We start from the raw sequence: 14,272 nt of genomic DNA on the forward strand, positions 1-14,272 counted from the left end.
TGTGCAAACTCCACACATGATGGTGTGTCTCAGTACAACAGATGACAATAAATGGTGTGATTACTTGTTGAGTATTGAGAGTTGAGACAATATTTTCAGGGGAGTTCTGAGCAGCAGTGTGCAGGAGATGAGAATCAGATCTTATCATTTCTCCTGGATTTCCCCTGGTTTGTTTATGGGCTGTAGGTGTTGCTGACCTTTGCTGCCCATCCCTAACTCCCTTTGAACGGAGTGATTTGCTGGGCCATTTCAGAGAGCAGTTAAGAATCAAGAGCAGAAAGTGCTGGAAAAACTCAGCAGGTCTGGCAGCACCTGTGGAGAGAAAAACAAAGTTAATGTTTCATGTTCAGTGACTTTTGATCAGAACCTTCTCTCCACAGATGCTGCCAGACCTGCTGAGTTTCTGCTGCACTTGGATTTTGTTTCAGATTTCCAGTATCCGCAGTTCTTTGTTTTATATGACAATCAATTGTATCGGCTCTGGAGTCACATTAAGGCCTGACCAGGTCAGAATACCTTGCCCACCACCGATGTCAGGCTCACCAGTCCATAGTACCCTGGCTTTTCCTTACCACCTTTCTTAATTAATGGCACCCTTCCTGCGTTCTTGAATCTTCTGATGTTCTGAAGTGAAAATTTGCATATAGAAATTCTAATTTAAAGACAGAAAATGGTGAGAATGCAAAGCAGGGCTATTAACATTTCACCGAGGTAGGCTGATCAACAGACCAGGTTTACGTCAACTTCACCTCCTGATGCTGCCCGACTTCCTGTGTTCTTCCAGCCTCCTGTCTGTCTAACCTCCCATAAAAGGCATTTGTGAATTGAAAACAATAGATATTTCATGACCCTATTACTTAGACTAGTTTTCACTTCCATTAATTGAATCAAAATTCCATGACCTGCGCTGTGGGATTTGAGCCTGTTCAGCAGGGTATTAACTTCTGGTTTATTCATCCATTACCAGTGGGCCATGGTCTCCACTCGTAGAGTTTATTTGGAATGAGGTGCTTATAAATAAGAAAAACACAGCATTGTGAGTCTTGATTCAAGATTTTTTTGGCACAGGAAGAGACCATTTGTCTGGCTGTGTTGTGTGGGTTTCTATAAGCTGTTGCATCGAGCTCCTTATCTCTCCCATTTGTTATTACTTATCTTTCAAATATTAGTACATTTTCTTTCCAGGACCTGTTTGGATCCTATTTCATATGGGTTATTTTTAAATTGTGCAAATCTTCAGATGTGTTTATTTTTGCAACAAGAAATTGTTGCCAAATTTTAATATCTTTCCTTCAGTTCCACATTGGAATATGGAATGGGATTAGAGGGCATCAGTCCTTGTTTGTTGTCATTGAGGCTGCTTCATTTATAATTATTTATTCATTTATAATCCTCTAATAAAACAGAAAGCTGAAATTCCAATAAATTGTTTAATACTGTATTTATTAACAGTTTCCTGATTTCTGTTAATGGTCCACAAAATGAAAGTTTCACAATGGTTGTTCATTTCCGTTGGTGCAGTGAAAGTTGCTTCTCGTCTGCTAAGGGACTATTAAATCTGTACATGTTTATTGATGTGAATACTCTGTATATCCACTGAACATAATAACCCATTGTATACTGCTCAGGGTCACCTTTTGATAGAAATATTGTTTTACCAGTAATGGTTTGTAACTAATGGACATGGCCAAAAGACCCTTTCTAAAACACTGATCACAAAATAAATTGTTACATATTATATCAAATGAATTATTACTAAAAAATGTTATACAGAGTAGACAGGAATGCTTCTGATATAATCCCTGAGTGCGTTTATTTGTTTGAGGAATGTTTGTTTCAGAAATATTTCTACAATTGCATTTTTCAGGCACCTTGGTTCACAACTGTGCGAGTTGGAAAGACTTATAGATAAGATGATGATAGCAGATTTTTCTACATATGCTCATAGTGACTTAAATAGGCCCTTGGAAGATGATCAGTTGCTAGAAGAGGTATGTGAAAGTACTCACTGTATTACGAAGTGTTGCACTAAATGTTTGATTTTACAACTAGATGTGTAGATTCTGTGTTATAATTTCAGTCTGTGAACATGCGAGTTCAACATCCACAGAGTGATGTATTATTAACATTTCCCAGTCTTCCCTCATTTAGTCTGAGATGTTACAAATTCAGCTATCTAAATTTCTCTGCAATGTCATTAGTAATTGATCTTTTTTTTCTTGCAACCAGAAGAGAATGCCATGTTTGGTCAAATTTTAAGTGTTTAGTTATGTTTGAAGTTTTTCAGTACAAGTGCTTCATCCTGCTGGGTTGGAATTGAGTAGGAATGTTGTGCGATTAATAGAATTGCTGTGACACAGTAATTTGGAGCTGTGTTGACAAACACATTGTGGAAATGTTGGAAAATAGTCAAAAATGTCATCGTATGTTGTTATAATCATTGACTTCACGAAGCAGAAACAGTAGCAAAGATATAATTTAATGAACAATGTTCATGTGAAGGAGGACATTTTAAAAGCTTTATGATCCTGCTCGACTTAGGTTCGTCACAGGCAGGCATTAACAGTTTTGGAAGTCAGTAATTTTTAGGTTTTGAAAATAAAATAACAGAAATTAAAGACACTTCATTGTGCATTATAAGAAAAAATGTTGTTGCAGTCATGGGGATTGTCCTGAGATTTGATTTAAGAGATGTGGCCAGCAGTAGAATGTGGGTGGTTTTATTTGCTGTGTAACCTGCTGTCTATCTAACTTGTAAATGGTTGAAATAATCAGGGGATGTGAGTGTTCTGTTTACAGCACTGCTAATCTCTTCCTCCATTTCACTCCGTTAACTGATAATGCAGGGCTGGAGGAGGCTGTGTCTAGTGATTTATTTACCAAACCACCAAATGAAATAAGCTATTTCTAATGAAATTTTGTAATTGCACAATATTTAAACTTGTGTTATCCAATAAGGAAGGGTGTAGCATGTGTTGGGGTGACCGTCCCCATACTCCTGACTGCACATTTGCCCTCTGCTCCCAGTGTCAGCAAATGAATATGTGGGCAATGACTAGAATAAAATAGTTTCAAATCAAGATGACGTTTCTTCGTACTTCAGTTTCAACTTGAGATTTTCCAAATTTCATCACGTATAAATTCTGGCTTTTTATGTAGTCACATTCCAAACATTGAGCATTTCGCTATATTTTCTCTCATCGTCCTTTTTTTCGTTAACTACCTTTGCTGTTAATAAATTTAAGGTAAATTATGTGCTACCTAATTGGGAACTTTACAGAACAGCCTGTTCACAATAAGAAAAGGTTATGTTGCTTTGTAAATGTATTTATTCTCTCTTAAAGGAGCGGTTGGTTTCTTTGGTATTTGGGTTACTCAGACAAAGGAAACTCGACTTTCTGGACATCTATCATGAAGAGATGATTGCAGCTGCAAAGAACATAATTAAACAGGTACACTATGTTCCACTAGTATCTTACTATTGTGGGATTTCTGGTACTGTATTTTCGATCAAGCTTTTAATGGAACATATAATTTTTACATCAGTTGATGTGTATCCAATTCATTGAAAGAAAGTCTTCCATAAGAAAGCAGAATGGGCAGTTTGATTTGCAGGCTTTCAAAATCAAAACTAAATTGCACAATTTTGTAGGAAATTATGATTAGACCATAATATAGAACATTACAGCGCTGTACAGGCCTTTCGGCCTTCAATGTTGCTCTGACCCGTGAAACCAATCTGAAGCCCATCTAACCTTCACTATTCCATTCTCGTCCATATGTCTATTCAATGACCATTGAAATGCCCTTAAAGTTGACGAGGCTACTACTGTTGCAGGCACTGTGTTTTGCGCCCCTAATACTCTGAGTGAAGAAACTACCTCTGACATCTGTCCTATATCTATCACCCCTCAATTTAAAGCTATGTCTCGTCGTGCTAACCATCATCATCTGAGGAAAAAGGCTCTCACAGTCTACCCTATCTAACCTTCTGATTATCTGATACATCTCAATTAAGTACTCACTCAACATTCTTTTCTCCAACGAAAACAGCCTCAAGCCCCTCAGCCTTTCCTCATAAGACCTTCCCTCCATACCAGGCAACATCCTAATAAATCTCCTCTGCACCCTTTCCAAAGCTTCTACCTTCTTATAATGCAGTGACCAGAACTGTACACAATACTCCAAGTGTCGCCCCTCCAGAGTTTTGTAAAATTGCAGCATGATTTCATAGTTCCAAAACTCAATCCCTGTACTCATAAAAGCTAACACACCGTGTGCCTTCTTAACCACCCAATCAACCTGGGTGGCAACTTTCAGGGATCTATGTACATGGACACCGAGATCCCTCTGCTCACCCACACGACCAAGAACCTTGCCATTAGCCCAGTACTCTGTATTCCTGTTGCTCCTTCCAAAGTGAATCACCTTACGCTTTTCCGCATTAAACTCCATTTGCCATCTCTCAGCCCAGCTCTGCAGCTTACCTGTGTCCCTCTGTAACCTGTAACATCCTTCTGCACTGTCCACAACTCTATCAACCTAAGTGTCATCTGCAAATTTACTAACCCATCCTTCTATGGCCTCATCCAGGTCATTTATAAAAATGGCAAACAGCAGTAGCCCCAAAACAGATCCTTGCGGTACACCACTAGTAACTGAACTCCAGGGTGAGCATTTTCCATTAACCACCACTCTCTGTCTTCTTTCAGCGAGCCAATGTTTGATACAAACTGCTAAATCATCCTCAATCCATGCCACAGTATTTTGTGAAATAGCCTACAGTGGGGAGTCTTATCAAGTGACTTACTGAAATCTATATACACCACATCAACCGCTTTACCCTCCTCCACCTGATTGGACACCATCTCAAAGAACTCAGTAAGATTTGTGAGACATGACCCGCCTTTCACAAAACCGTGTTGACTATCCCTAATCAGCTTATTCCTTCTGAGATGATTATAAATCCTATCTCTTATAATCTTTTCCAACACTTCACCCACAACCGAAGTAAGGCTCACTGGTCTATAATTACAGGGTTGTCTCTACTGCCCTTCTTCAACAAGGGAACAGCATTTGCTAATCTCCAGTCTTCTGGCACTATTCCGGTAGACAATGATGGCATAAAGATCAAAGCCAAAGGCTCGGCAGACTCCTCCCTGGCTTCCCAGAGAATCGGAGGGTTGGTGTGGACTTGTTGGGTCGAAGGGCCTGTTTCCGCACGATAGGGAATCTAATCTAATCTAAAAAAATCCCATCTGGCCCAGGGGACTTGTATAGGAGCAGAATTAGGGCATTTAGCCCATTGGTTCTGATCTGCTGATATGTTTGTCAGCTGCACTCCCCTGCCTTCTCCCTGTAACCTTTGATCTGCTTACTAATCAAGTACCTATCTACCTGTGTCTTAAGTGCACTCAGTGACTTGGCCTCAACAGCCTTTTGCAGTAATGAGTTCCACAGATTCGCAAGCCTCAGGCTGAAGACTTTCTTCCCCATCTCAGTTCTAAAGGGTTATCCCTTCACTCTGAGGCTATGCCTTTGGGTCCTGCAAGTGGAAGTACCTTGATATCACTCTGTCGATGCCTCTCGGTATTCTTGAAGTTCTGAACCCTCTCAAAGGCTCAGCACATTCTTTCTTTGATATGGGGTCCAAAACTGCTCTTCGTATTCAACATGCAGTTTGACCAGAACCTTATACAACCTTAACAATACATCTCTGATGTTGTATTCTAACCCTCTTGAAATGAATGCTAACATTTTATTTGTCTTCCTGACATTATGGGCTTCAAATGCCTTCTGAAAATGTAAATAAATTGCGTCAACTGCCTCTCCTTTGTCTAACGTGCTTGTTACCACTTCCATTATTGGTGTATTTTAAGCCATTAAATAAAATTTGTGCAATTTTATGCATCAATCTGCATGATTTCTTCATGCCTGTACACTGACACGACTCGTAAAACCAGGTTGAGTTTAGCGTGTTCTGTCCAAGTGTGGGTCATGCAAAGCTGGTGGTAAGTATGAAATGTACTTGCTGGGTATGCTGTGCTCAGTGAACAGTAAAACACCCTGTCATGGCCACTGCACTTTGACAGCTTGGCAGCTTTATTTTGTAATAAAATAAAGAACTATGGATGCTTGAAATCTGAAACAGAAACAGAAATGTCTGAAGACTCTCCAGTCTGGTAGCATCTGTGGAGACAAAGCAGTGTTGATGTTTTGAATCCAGTGACTCCTTCAGAAGTTCTGAATAAGGGTCAGTAAAATCAAAACATTAACTCTGTTTCTGTCTGCACAGATGCTGCCAGACCTGCTGAGTTTCTCCTCCAATTTCAGCTTTTTCGTTGTGGTTGCTTCTGTCTGCATGAGACCATCTGCTTAGAGCTGGCCTGTCTAATGCTCAGTTTAACCCAATATTAATTTACAATGCAAATACGTAACTGTTCTCAGTTTTTACAGCATAAAGAACTGAAGTATTTTTTTCTGAATGTAGTATGTCTGAGCAGATCTGATGATGGGCAATGCCATTTTGTTCTGTTCTGGTGAGACCACAACCCCATGCCCATTCACACTACTCCAGCCCTTCACTGTCCAGACATGATGATGTGAGTTGAGGCATCTGCTCAGAGAGGGTACTGTCCTCTGCCTCCCCTAGTAGCTTTCTGTAGTTGGTTGTTGGGATAGCCAGTTTAATTGCCATATAGGTTTTTTTTCTCTTGTTCTGTAATCTTTTTAGTTTAAACAGGAAGAAACTATACATTCAAAATTCTTATCTGCATTTGGCACAGTTCTGTTTCTTCAAATAAACTGGGAAACACTGCTGCAAAGGGAACAACAAACTGGTATTTGTGGACAGGACCCTGTCAGCGTTTTGAGCTTTTAATGGGCTCTGACCTCAACCTGCAGCTGCTGACCTTGCATCCTGTTGAGTTGCTTTTCAGCTGTGTCCAGTGAGGAGTGAACAAATATTGACAAGTTCTAACATTCTTCAGTCCTTGGAGCTTGGACTGAAGATGTCCTTTTTTTTATTGCAATTATTGTGAACTTTGCTCCTCCCTGTCATTCTGAGGCAGCTACAGGCTAGCATGATTTTCAACCCCTTCAATTCTGTCTGCTTTTCTACATTGCTGGTGCTACATAAATGCAAGTTGTTAGTTTTAGTCATGCTATAAATCAAAATCATGTGGTGCTTCAGGATGTTTCCAGGATTTTATGTATGATCCAACCAATGCATAATGTTGCTATCCACCTGCAACTGAAATGTCCACCATTTGGTTTCCAGCATTAAATCCAGTTCTGATGAAAGGCCATCGAACTGATACATTTACTCTTCCTATCTCCAAAGATTCTTCTTGACTTGCTGAATAATCCTAGCATGTTCTGTTTTACTTTGTACTGAATCCATTTGGTTCACCTGTAGAAGTGTTTGGATGTTACCATGTTTGATCGAACCTTCCTTTCTCATGCATCAGGAATGCTTAGCAAGCTGTGATTTCATTTTCTTTCCCATTGTTTTCATTTAGAATAACGTATGATCCATAGCTTTGAGCACCAAAAGGACGTTTCATTGATGTATCCACTATTTGGGATATTGTGTGAGGTTGTAAAATAAATCCATGTGTACCTACGGTTATTTCTGTTGAAGCCTTTACAGAATATTTTACCTTTGCAGCATGTTTATGTATCAACCATAAGCCAGGCCTGTAAAAGCAACAGGAAACTTCACTCTTTATTGAGGGTTCAGACTATATTTTTACTTCTAAAAATCTAGTTGTGCTAAAACATTCAGCCGTGATTGCTTTTCTATTAAAATGAGTGAGATGTGTCAATCATTTGTAGTATCTTCTGTTGAGAATAGACACTACAGCAGAATGTTTAAAGGAATTCTCTGCACTGTGCCACTGAGTTTGTTTTTTTTTATTCATTCACTGGAAGTACGTATTTCTGGCTAGGCCAGCATTTATTGCCTATCCCTAATCGCCCAGAGGACAGTTAAGAGTCATTCACTTTGCTGTGTGTCTGGAATCCCATTTAGGCCACACCAGGTAAGGATGGAAGTTTCCTTCCCTAAAGGATGTTAGTGACCCAGATGGGCGGCTTCTGACAACCAACAGTGCCATTGTGCTTTATCGAATTTAAATTCCACCATCTGCACAGGCCGGATTTGAACCCAGATCCCAGAACATTAGCTGAGTTTCTGATGATTATACTACTAGGCCGTTGCCTCCCTCTAGAAGTGGTGCTTTTGTATAAGTTTTACAGAATTCTGAGGCCACTTACAGGTTATCGGCAAGGTCTCCATTCTCTCCAAGTTTAAAGTTTGTATGGAGATTGTTTGCCCTGAAATTCAAATGGCTGTAATATAAAACTTGGCATGATGTCAGGAATATGGAGAAAACAACAATTCAAAGGTAATGTCGATATCTGTTGTACAAACCTGAGGATTAATTTTCCTTTGGGTTGAAGATTTCCATTTCTTGTTCACTCTTTCCTCACTCCTCCCTTTTTTACCCGTCTGTTTATTTAGTTCAGGATTCTCTAGTGACCGGTTGGAACATAAGACCATAAGACATAGGAGTGGAAGTAAGGCCATTCGGCCCATCGAGTCCACTCCACCATTCAATCATGGCTGATGGGCATTTCAACTCCACTTACCCGCATTCTCCCTGTAGCCCTTAATTCCTTGTGACATCAAGAATTTATCAATCTCTGCCTTGAAGACATTTAGCGTCCCGGCCTCCACTGCACTCTGCGGCAATGAATTCTACAGGCCCACCACTCTCTGGCTGAAGAAATGTCTCTGCATTTCTGTTCTGAATTGACCCCCTCTAATTCTAAGGCTGTGCCCCCATGTCCTAGTCTCCTTGCCTAACGGAAACAATTTCCTAGCATCCACCCTTTCCAAGCCATGTATTATCTTGTAAGTTTCTATTAGATCTCCCCATAATCTTCTAAACTCCAATGAATACAATCCCAGGATCCTCAGCCGTTCCTTGTATGTTAGACCTACCCTTCCAGGGATCATCTGTGAGAATCTCCGCTGGACACGCTCCAGTGCCAGTATGTCCTTCCTGAGGTGTGGGGACCAAAACTGGACACAGTACTCCAAATGGAGCCTAACCAGAGCTTTATAAAGTCTCAGTAGCACAACGGTGCTTTTATATTCCAACCTTCTTGAGATAAATGACAACATTGCATTCGCTTTCTTAATCACGGACTCAACCTGCATGTTTACCTTTAGAGAATCCTCAATTAGCATTCCCAGATTGAATTTTGCATTCAGTTTGAAGGCTAAGGAACCTGGATCTGAAATGAGTGTCTTAAACTTAAGTAAAGACAATTGGCAAGGTGTAAAGACACAATTTGTTACAATGGACCAGAAAAATGCATTAGAGTGAAACAGTGGTTAAGCAGTGACAGATGCTTCGGGAGATGTTCATAACTTTCAAAGAAGATTTCTTCCGTTGAGGAAGAACTCGGAGAATGATGAACCACTTGTGGATAACTGAGGAAGATAAGTATGGGATCCAGTTGAAAGATAAAAGTACAGTTCTGTGAGGATTAGTGGCAAGCCAGAAGATTGGGAAAATTTTCGAGACCAGCAAAAAAAAATCAGAAAGATTAAACTTTGATATTAGAATATGAGAATAAACAAGCAAATATTATAAAACTGAGAGAACTTGCATAAAGCACATTTTAATATGTGCTGGTACTTCTTAAAATGATTGGATGTGTTCTAAAGTTACATTTGGAAATATTTGACAACACTGGCTTTCTACCTCTCATTTTTCTCTGCTTTGTTCTACAGTGTGTGGTTGAAACAATTGCACAAATGGAAGAAATTGACACAGAAGTTGTCCTGAAGTGAGTCTATTTGCATTTTCTTTGTAAAAATACTGTGAAATTAGTTTGCAAATAATGTGCAATAAATGTTTTAGTGCTTAAATGATTTCCTATCTACATTTTAGAAAGTAAAAGCTGTTGTTAAAAAAATCCAAGTAAAGGCATCCCTTTTACAGTTTGCAAATCATAATTTACTGTGATAAACTTAACCAAGTACTTTTATTGTAGCCTTGTATAACAGTGTGAGTGGAAATAGCAAGGTGTTATTTGACTGATCTAGCTCATCCTGTTGTAGTAACTTGTAAACACCCTATTGTAGCATTTTATTTCTGATGGGCATTCTGCAGTCAGCTATAGTAACTACTAGAATTGAAGCAATGACTCCATATTCTGTTAGCTTAGGCGGTGCTGCTGCTCAAAAGTCAGCAAGCTAAATGAAACCACTGCCGTTTTCCCCACTGGCTTACCGACTTCACCGGCTCCAAGCAGCCAAGTATGTTGCCCATGTTTCTCCGACCTCAGTTAAGTTTAGAAGCGTAAGAGGCAACTTAATTGAAATACACAGGATGTTGAGGAGTCTTTACAGGATAGGGTGGAGAGGGTGTTTCCTCTTGTAGGAGAATCTAAAACTAGGGGTCCCTGTTTCAAAATGAGGAATTGCCCTTTTAAGACCGAGGTAAGGAGAATTGTTTTCCCTGAGTAATGAATCTTTGAACCCTTTGGGAGCAGGCTTTGAATGTTTTTAAGGCAGAGGTGGATAGATTCTTGATAAGGAGGTGAAAAGTTGTTTGGGTTTGTGAAATGGTCAGATCAACCATAATTCTGTTGAATGGCTCAAGGGGCCGAATGGCCGACTGCTGGTCCTAATTCACTGTTCGTACGTAATCTATGTCTGCACAAATGTACTTAAATAAGACAGCCAGTAATTTGTCTACTTCTATTTACTTTTTTAAGGCTTGCTGACCAAATGAGAATGCTCAATTTTCCTCAGTGGTTGGACCTTCTGAAAAACATCTTTGCAAGTTTTATTAACTTTCTGAAGCGGGTTAAGGCAAGTCTTGACTACATTTAGGATTTAACAGAACCCCAAATCTGTCCTTACAAATCCTGCTCGGGAGCACAGTAGACAAAGGGAAGTACCTTACTGGGGTTATCCATTTACAGGGTGGCACTAACCTTGGTGTTTTCTTCTACCCAATCCTGCCACGTTTTGAGCTACTACTTGTTTGAATGTACAGTTTGGTAAGGCTCAACATGTGATGAAGACTGTACTTAAACAGTAAATGTTTTTGTTTTAATGGATTCTTAATTGTTGTTGAAAATAGTAATTGGGTAAACTGATTAAAATTTGCAACCTTTGTAATTGCATATTTTATTCATCTCAGAGCAGTTTTGGAACTTTATTTTCAAACTGTGAAAAATGAATACCTGCTTTACATTAACTTTGATCCAAATTAAGTAATTTGGACGAACCCTTATAACAATTGTTTGCATGATAATTTTTGTATGTTTGTCTCTAAAAACTTTGTACAGGGCACAGTGAGTACCATTCGCAATGTCGTCTTCCTGGTATTGGATAAGAGCAGGGAAAAATGCAGAGAACTAGAACTTGTATCTAGTCAAAAGACTCCAGTTTTGGGTCACACATTGGATACAGAAGTGGCCTATTTGACTCATGAAGGCATGTTTATTAGTGATGCGTACAATGAGAGAGAACTGTCTTCACCTGGAGTAGAAACTGAATCACAGAGGACAGCTTATCAAAGTAGTGACCCATGTGGCAGTGATTCGACATCGGAAGCAGAGTGTGCAACTGATTCCTCCTCCAGCAAGGAGCAAACATCATCTTCAGCCACACCAGGAGGGCTGGACATCTTGTAAGTTCTATTGTTGTTGTTGTCACTATTTCGAAAGAGTCATTGCATGCAACAATTAACTTGACTTTCTCTCCCTTTAGTTTCTGCAGTTGGTATTTTAACGTGCTATATAGGAAATTCCAAACAGAATAACTTACAAAATGTTACTGTGGAGGAGGAGGCCATTCAGACCATTGTACTTGTGCTAGCTCTTTGAAAACATTGTTGAATTAATCACGCCCATAAGGTCATTGGACATAGGAGCAAAAATTAGGCCATTTGGCCCATCGAGTCTGCTCCACCATTCAATCGTGGCTAATACGTTTCTGAACCCTGCTTTCTTCCCATTACCCTTGATCCCTTGACAATCAAGCTTGGATCTATCTCAGTCTTAATTATACTCAGTGACCTGGCCTCCACAGCCTTCTGTGGCAGTGAATACCACAGATTCATCACTCTCTGGCTGAAGAAGTTTCTCCTTATCCCTGTTCTCAAAGTCTTCCTTTTACTCTAAGGCTGTGCCCTTGGGTCCCAGTCTCTCCTACTGATGGAAACATCTTCCCAACATCCACTCTGTCCAGGCTGTTTAGTATTCTATAAATTTCAATTAGATCACCCCCTCATCCGTCTAAACTTCATTGAGTATAGACCCAGAGTCCTCAAACTTTCCTCATGGGTTAAGCCTTTCGTTTCTGCGACCATTCATATGAACCTCCTCTCGACCCACTCCAGGGCCAGTACATCTTTCCTGAGATATAGGGCCTAAAATTGCTCACAGTGCCCCCTCACCATTATCCCACAGCCCCACAAACATTCCACTTCAAGTTGAATCAAATTTGTTACTGTATTAGAAAGTTTTTAATGGCAACTGTGTGAAAACTATATTAATTTACCAAAATCGGCCTGATTTTGAGCTTTATAGACCCTTGCTGAGGACAAGCTTCAACTTTTTCTGAATTTGTTTCAAAGTCACCAGCAGTTACAGTATTTTGCTTTGAGTTCTGTCATATAATTGAATTGTATTCTTCCACTGCTCAGTCTGCTGAGAAGTAGCAGATGGAGTTTAATTTAGATAAATTCGAGGTGCTGCATTTCAGGAAAGCAAATCAGGGCAGGACTTAAACACTTAATGGTAAGGTCCTAGGGAGTGTTGTTGAACAAAGAGACCTTGGAATGCAGGTTCATAGCTCCTTGAAAATAGAGTCACAGGTAGATAGGATAGAGAAGGAGGTGTTTGGTATGCTTTCCTTTATTGGTCAGAGTATTGAGTACAGGAGTTGGGAGGTCATGTGCTTTTGCCCGAAAATGTCGATTTTCCTGCTTCTCGGATGCTGCCGGACCTGCTGTGCTTTTCCAGCACCACTTTAATCTAGACCCTGGTTTCCAGCATCTGCAGTCCTTGTTTTTATCTAGGTCATGTTGAGGCTGTGCAGAATGTTGGTTAGGCCACTGTTGGAGTATTATGTGCAATTCTGGTCTCCTTCCTATTGGAAGGATGTTGTGAAACTTGAAAGGGTTCAGAAAAGATGCACAAGGATGTTGCCAGGGTTGGAAGGTTTGAGCTGCAGGGAGGGGCTGAACAGGCTGGGGCTGTTTTCCCTGGAGTGTCAGAGGCTGAGGGGTGACCTTATAGCGGTTTACAAAATAATGAGGGGCATGGATAGCGTAAAGGTCTTTTCCTGGGGTCGGGGTATCCAAAACTAGAGAGTATAGATTTAAGGTGAAAGGGTAAAGATTTAAAAAGAACCTAAGGGGAATATTTTTCACGCAGCGGGTAGTGTATGCATGGAATGACTTGCCAGAGGAAGTGGTGAAGACAAAAAAAACTGCAGATGCTGGAATCCAAAGTAAACAAGCAGGAAGCTGGAGGGAACAGCCAGTCAGGCAGCGTCAGAAGGTGGAGTCGTCAACATTTCAGGTGTCACCCTTCTTCCTGCTTGTCTACAGAGGAAGTGGTGGAGGCTGGCACAATTACAACATTCAAAAGGCATGTGGATGGGTATAAATATAGGAAAGGTTTAGAGGGATACAGGCCAAAGGCTGGATAAATGGGACTACATTAATTTCGGATATCTGGTTGGCATGGACAAGTGGGACCGAAGGGTCTGATTCTGTGTTGTACACGTCTGACTCTATGACTTCGACATTGCTGTATATCAACTATTTAAAAACACAGACAGCAGATAAATTAAACAAGTGGGATTTACTATTAACAGCTTTTCCATGGCCAATACATGCGGCCACTCAGCTGGACAGCTTGGGTAAGGTATATAGATTTCCCAGCGTGTGAGAACTGGCTATAGGGCTTCTCAAGCTTGCTGTGCCATCCAGTCAATTCAGGCACGTACATCAGCCCAGGGGATGTGTGACCAATAACAATACGTCAGATACCCAGGCAGCTCATCTTACTTTTTTAAGAGAATCGGGATTATAAATGTATGCTACCAAAAGGAATATTTTAAATAGGAATGGTAATGTAGTTAGAAGAGTTTATGGATTACTGCAGCTTTACTGTAACAAGATTGGGGGGACACACTGGAAGTCCATTGTTATCATCTGCCCTGCCAACCCTCCTT

The 14,272-nt window shown here is 40.3% G+C and overlaps 1 protein-coding gene across 3 annotated transcripts in view; it reads left to right on the forward strand.

The window, feature by feature from the left end:
* Window positions 1–14,272, forward strand: part of vps54 (VPS54 subunit of GARP complex) — a 99,334-nt gene that overhangs the window by 38,668 nt on the left and 46,394 nt on the right. For all 3 annotated transcript variants that reach the window (XM_060831879.1, XM_060831880.1, XM_060831878.1), the window contains exons 8-12: window positions 1,868–1,991; window positions 3,345–3,452; window positions 9,806–9,861; window positions 10,795–10,891; window positions 11,374–11,717. In XM_060831879.1, the coding sequence (XP_060687862.1) occupies window positions 1,868–1,991; window positions 3,345–3,452; window positions 9,806–9,861; window positions 10,795–10,891; window positions 11,374–11,717 (729 nt within the window). The remainder of the gene's footprint in view (window positions 1–1,867; window positions 1,992–3,344; window positions 3,453–9,805; window positions 9,862–10,794; window positions 10,892–11,373; window positions 11,718–14,272) is intronic.

The sequence above is a fragment of the Hemiscyllium ocellatum genome, chromosome 10 (assembly GCF_020745735.1).
Source record: "Hemiscyllium ocellatum isolate sHemOce1 chromosome 10, sHemOce1.pat.X.cur, whole genome shotgun sequence".
NCBI classification, from domain to species: domain Eukaryota; kingdom Metazoa; phylum Chordata; class Chondrichthyes; order Orectolobiformes; family Hemiscylliidae; genus Hemiscyllium; species Hemiscyllium ocellatum.